At 43.7% G+C, this 6,000-nt stretch overlaps 1 protein-coding gene across 1 annotated transcript; it reads left to right on the top strand.

The window, feature by feature from the left end:
• Positions 1 to 463: 463 nt before the first annotated feature.
• On the top strand, positions 464 to 5,504 carry LOC136442055 (sortilin-related receptor-like). Its single transcript, XM_066438657.1, has 5 exons — positions 464 to 1,931; positions 3,933 to 4,043; positions 4,414 to 4,530; positions 5,112 to 5,240; positions 5,374 to 5,504. The coding sequence occupies exons 1-5, from the start codon at positions 464 to 466 to the stop codon at positions 5,502 to 5,504; spliced, it is 1,956 nt and encodes a 651-aa protein (XP_066294754.1).
• The last annotated feature ends 496 nt before the right edge of the window (positions 5,505 to 6,000 follow it).

Below are 6,000 nucleotides of genomic sequence, written 5' to 3'. Positions count from 1 at the left end.
GCTCCTCTTTCAGAATTCTGTTTGTGGCTCTTCGGTCACCCCAAACTGTCTCACTTGCAATTTGGGCCACCCAAGATCACTTGTAAGCTTACGAACGTATCTCGGTGCTGCACAAGAGATCTCTCAAACTCACTGTTTTTCAAAGCGGTGGATTTCTTAAACCCAGCGGATTGATTGTTAATGAAGGTTACTAATAAGCCGGGACGCCTGGATCCTTTGGTCGACGATATGACAGCCAGAGAATGCTAGCAATTGATTAATGACATTCCTTCAGACTGTTACGCATTCTTTGTTGTTTGTGCCCATCTGTCCTTGGGATACTTAATTATAACTCCACCTGGTCGTAAAACAAAGAGCCGTGCCCCGTACCACTATTTGATTGTTTTGTCACCGCCTGCAACTTTGCAAGTGTAGGCCCAGCACACCGGGGACGACGTTTACATTTTCCCCCGAAAAGCTGATCATGGCGACCGGCTTGCTCGTATTCGCCTGTCTGTTGTCCATCGGGCTTGCCGAATGCCCACACGATCCCGCGGCGGTATGTGACGGTGTAGTTCATTGCCTAGACGGTTCAGATGAGGAAAATTGCTGGAGCAAAGAGTGTTACAACCCGGACGATATCAGGTGTGAAAGTAGCGGAGTATGTGTTCGCCCAGAGTGGCAATGTAACAGGTGGGTTGATTGTGAGGACGGTTCAGATGAGGAAGATTGCAAAAGCAAAGAGTGTTTCATCCCTAGCGATTTCAAGTGTGAAAGTAACGGAGTATGTGTCCGCTCAAACGCGCAATGTGACGGGTGGAATACTTGTGAAGACGGTTCAGATGAGGAAGGTTGCACGAGCAATGAGTGTGACCACCCCGACTTTTTCAAGTGTGAAGTTGGAGGGTGTTTCGGTCTAGAGTTCCAATGTGACGGACGTAATAGTTGTGACGACGGTTCAGATGAGGAAAATTGCTGGAGCAAGGAGTGTCCGTACCCCGAATATATCAGGTGTAAAGGAAATGGCGGATGTGTCCATCCAGTGGTCCAATGTAACGGGCAGGTTGAATGTGAAGACGGTTCAGATGAGGAGAATTGCTGGAGCAAAGAGTGTTTCTTCCCGGACGATATCAAGTGTGAAAGTAACGGAGTATGTGTTCGCCCAGAGTTTCAATGTAACGGGCAGGCTGAGTGTGAAGACCGTTCAGATGAGGTAAATTGCACAAGCAAAGAGTGTTACCGCCCGGACGATATCAAGTGTGAAAGTAACGGAGTATGTGTTCAACCAGAGTTTCAATGTAACGGGCAGGCTGAGTGTGAAGACCGTTCAGATGAGGTAAATTGCGCAAGCAAAGAGTGTTACCGCACCGAAGACTTGAAGTGTGAAAGTGATGGAAATTGTTTCTCTCCATGGTTGCAATGTGACGGGTGGGGTGATTGTGAGGACCTTACAGATGAGGAAGATTGCCTGAGAAAAACGTGCTACTACCCAGACTATATAAAGTGTGAGAGTGATGGACTTTGTGTTCGCCCAGAGTGGCAATGTGACGGGGAGAATCATTGTGATGACGGCACAGATGAGCAAAACTGCTGGAGCATAGAGTGTTACCTTCCGGGTTATATGAAGTGTGAAAGTAACGGGGCCTGCGTCTTTCTAGGGAAGCAATGCAACGGGTACGATGACTGTGAAGACGGTTCAGATGAGGTAAATTGCGCAAGCAAAGAGTGTTACTACGCCGACTATTTTAAGTGTGTAAGTGACGGAGTATGTGTCCCTCCATGGCGACAATGTGACGGTGTCGAAGATTGTGAAGACGGGTCAGATGAAATTTGCACAGCCGATGATTGTCCCCCGTCCCATTATTTCTGCGGATTCGGTTCCTGCATCCCTGACACGAAGCTCTGCGATGGCGTCCGTGACTGTTACGACGGGTCCGATGAGATCGGCTGCGGTAAGAGCTCACCTTCTCGTAATGTTAAAGGGGGACTCAACAGCACAGAGAAGTGTTCTGGTTTGCATATGATATCTTTTTGAGTCAAAGCAATCATATTGTATTATATTGTATTTCATTGTTTTGTATAACAATTAGTACCAGGAAGAATTAGTACCAGGCAGTATTTGCATTATACAGCAACAATATGAGTACCCTAGATATAGATTACAGCCAGTTGTAACATATTAGATAACAGCCAACAGATATCGGACAAAATTCAACTGGGGTGATCATTATGCAAATAAAGGCCTAATTTGCATAATTGATGCAATTTCCCATGATTCCTCTAAGTGGTATACGATAGGAAAGTCAACATTGTGACATGTGTAAGTTCGCAGCCAACAGATATCGGACAAAATTCAACTGGGGTGATCATTATGCAAATAAAGGCCTAATTTGCATAATTGATGCAATTTCCCATGATTCCTCTAAGTGGTATACGATAGGAAAGTCAACATTGTGACATGTGTAAGTTCGAAGTGCACATAACAATGCATAGATTATATAAACGTGGAAGTCATTTGCATGACTAGAATATTCCATGGAGGTGCAAGGTTTCCGAACTCTTGTTGTTCCTGAAAAGAAGACGAAACGAGACAAAAAAGCGGTTAAGAAGTTTTAAGAGATATTTTTGCACCTTCAGTGATTAATGGTTGTGGTTAGCTCAAAAAGAGATGTACTCACTCACTCAGTCAAATTATGCGAAGTAGGCATGATTAATCAGCCAATTCTACCATATTAAATACTGTTTTCCATGCATCCTTGGTGCTAGGCATGTTATGGTTTTGATGTTTAGCTGGCAGATAGCTTATGATGTCAGAAAAAAGGGGTATAATGTTAGGTTTTGGTTCCCTAGAATATAATTTAGGGGCTTGGAAAGTTGGTCGGCCGGCATAGCCAAGTTGAATGACAACACTCTCAGGCAGTGAGCCTGATAGTATGATCGTCTTGTTTGCAGGCTGCAAAAACTCTAGGAATTTGACAGGCGCCAATACAGATACCAATTATTTAAATACGGGCATAATTTGTGTAAGAAATGAGAAAAAGCCATAATTCCTCTGTGGTAAAGGGTGGGGATTTCATTTCATGAGAATAGATAATCATGATATTTGGCATGTAGATAATTTAAGAAGACGAAAGCTAAGGTCGAGTATTGGCATCCTGGTGTCTTTTCTTGGTACTGCAGCAGAACTTCCGTTTTTTTTCATCTTTTGTTCTGGATTTTTCGGTGATGGATAGCTTGCTAGGAGCAAGTGGTGTAGGTTTAGGTCCCCTGGCAGCTTTTAGTGGAACGTCAGGGGCGTTTTGTTAAGAAAACTTTCAAAGAGAATAACTGAAAGAAGAGCTTGGATCTTCGTGATCTGGGGCAAGTTGATAGCTTATACAGGGATGTAATGCAAATTGTACAAAATATAACTACCTTTGCATGATTAAAAAGGAAATTCTATCATACCAGTGCTTTCCATGTATGATTGGTCCTGGAGGTGCTATGGTCTTAACTTTTCACGTCAGCACGAAGTGGTTTAGGTTTGGGCTCCTTACCTATTCTGCTGAAAACAAAAGGCTACCTGAATAAAAGGAAGGGACGTATTTCCATTGTATAGGCGATGTAGATAGCTTTGACAGAGATATACACGGCTTCAGTAGATGCAAGATATACGAATTAGGACCTAATTTGTACAATTAATGAGGACATGTTATAATTCCAGTCTTTTTCACAATAGGACAATGTATAAGTGTTTATGGAAGGTGGAACAGTAACAGATACGAAATATGTGAATAAGGGCCGAATTTGCAAACTTAATACCTTTAATGCCTTGACGTGTTTTGATTGCTTGAACATAGAAGTTTACAAAGAGTTAGTCAAGTCTGCCCATTGCTGATCGTTTGCACATATCAATCGCGCTTTTGATGTAAAAAAATATTTGGACGTTATATGTTGTACCTTTGGTTGCACAGTGTGCACCATTGTCGAGTTCCGGTGTGAAAACAGCGGCAAGTGTGTACCACCATATGGAGTGTGCGATGGCGTCACCGACTGTGAGGACGCATCGGAGGAGCTCATGTGTCGTGAGTTTCTTTCATACAAATCACTAGAGCTATTAGTGTTAGAGCAAACAAAGCTCTAGCTGTCTTAAATTTGTATCTATTTGTCTATCTATCTGTCTATCTGTCAAGTAATCAATCTATCTATCTGTCTCACTCTCTGTCTCATTCTGTCTCACTCTCTGTCTGACTCACTCACTCTCTCTCTCTCTTTCCCACTCTGTCTCTCTGTCTCGTTGTCTCTCTATCTCTCTCTCTCTGTCATATACATGCCATTTTCTTATATCGATTGTCTAGTATTGCATGGGAAATGAAGTGTTCTTTCACCATTCAATCGTCGTTATGAATTTTTGTAGAAAAAGCCGAAATTTGATTCCAATGTACATTTCTTCAGAGTCATGTGAAGAGCAGGGACTGTGGCAGTGCGGCAGCGGCGAATGCATCAATACCGCCTGGGTGTGTGACGGAGACAAGGACTGCTCTTCTGGGATAGACGAAGAGAACTGCCACAGTAGGTTCATCTCTGTCTCTCTCTCTCTCTCTCTCTCTCTCTCTCTCTCTCTCTCTCTCTCTCTCTCTCTCTCTCTCTCTCTCTCTCTCTCTCTCTCTCTCTCTCCCTCTCCCTCTCCCTCTCCCTCTCCCTCTCCCTCTCTCCCTCTCTCTCTCTATTATATATATATAAACAACAGTGGTATAGTGGACTATATATAGAGTCAACTTCTGCCAATGTTGCTGTTGTTGTCGTTGTTAGTCTCTCACTCTCTCCCTCTCTCTCTCTCTCTCTCTCTCTCTCTCTCTCTCTCTCTCTCTCTCTCTCCCTCTCTCTCTCTCTCTCTCTCTATTATATATATATAAACAACAGTGGTAGAAGTGGACTATATATAGAGTCAACTTCTGCCAATGTTGCTTTCGTTGTCGTTGTTAGTCTCTCTCTCTCTCTATTATATATATATATATATAAACAACAGTGGTAGAAGTAGACTATATACATTGTCAACTTCTGCCAATGTTGCTTTTGTTGTCGTTGTTAGTTGACATTCTATTGAATCATTGCTACTTACACAACAATATAATGCTTTTCGTTATTTACAGCTCCCTGTAATGGTCTCCAGTTGGAGTGTGACGAGAGGTGCCTGCCGAAATACCGCGCCTGTGACGGACTGTTCGAACTGTTGGAGGACTGTTCGAACGGGGAGGACGAGATCAACTGTACAATCGGAGGTGGTTGGCAGTCAATGTGTTTTTGTCATACAAAACCCTAATGGGAAAGATAGATGTTTTAGATGAAATACAATCATAGATGGATTACGCTTGTATGTAAGACAAACATTTTCATAGAACTACATCTGTACAGGTTGCGGTGCGAATCAGTTCCGCTGCGCGAACGGTTCCTGCCTGTTGAAGTCTCAGCTGTGTGACAACCTGACGGACTGCAGTGGCGGAGAGGACGAGGAGGACTGTGGAGGTAGCTACAGTCAGATCTGATGTCCAAGCAGATCTCCACGGTGCGCCGAAAATCTAGCCAGAGAAGCTCCGGTCAGCCGGTAAGGTCCATCCGCCCCGTAGGGATCTGCGCCAAGACGCAGCTGAACAAGGTTATTAACAGGCACGGGGAGGGGCAACCTATTGAGAATGCTGTCTCTGCTCCTCCTCGTGCCTTCTTAACTCCAGCGTGAAAATTTGCAGCAGGGATTATCGTTTTACAACCTACGGGGCGGATTGGAGCTTACCGGCTGACCGGACCTTCTCTGGCTAGCATATATACGATTTTCGGCGCACCGTGGAGATCTGCTTGGAGATTAAGTCAGATCAGCTTTCACCATGCACGCACCACCTGAGTGTACATTAATGTAAGTGGGTTTCACACATGTCTATAAATTGTAGCAAGGAGTTTTACAATCGTAGTGTTTCATCTTTTTGATTGTACTGGGAAAGCAGCTCTAAATTTTTCAAGCAGTGCATCCTATAAGATAAGCTAAGT

Source organism: Branchiostoma lanceolatum, chromosome 9 (assembly GCF_035083965.1).
Source record: "Branchiostoma lanceolatum isolate klBraLanc5 chromosome 9, klBraLanc5.hap2, whole genome shotgun sequence".
NCBI classification, from domain to species: domain Eukaryota; kingdom Metazoa; phylum Chordata; class Leptocardii; order Amphioxiformes; family Branchiostomatidae; genus Branchiostoma; species Branchiostoma lanceolatum.
This window is presented reverse-complemented; position numbering and strand designations above follow the sequence as displayed.

What these genes read in the sequence shown, in the direction of transcription:
- LOC136442055 (XM_066438657.1), top strand. Translation starts at nt 464, where the DNA reads ATGGCGACCGGCTTGCTCGTATTCGCCTGTCTGTTGTCCATCGGGCTT. An exon ending in AGACGAAGAGAACTGCCACA is followed by an intron (nt 4,531 to 5,111) that starts GTAGGTTCATCT and finishes CGTTATTTACAG; the next exon opens with CTCCCTGTAATGGTCTCCAG. An exon ending in GATCAACTGTACAATCGGAG is followed by an intron (nt 5,241 to 5,373) that starts GTGGTTGGCAGT and finishes ACATCTGTACAG; the next exon opens with GTTGCGGTGCGAATCAGTTC.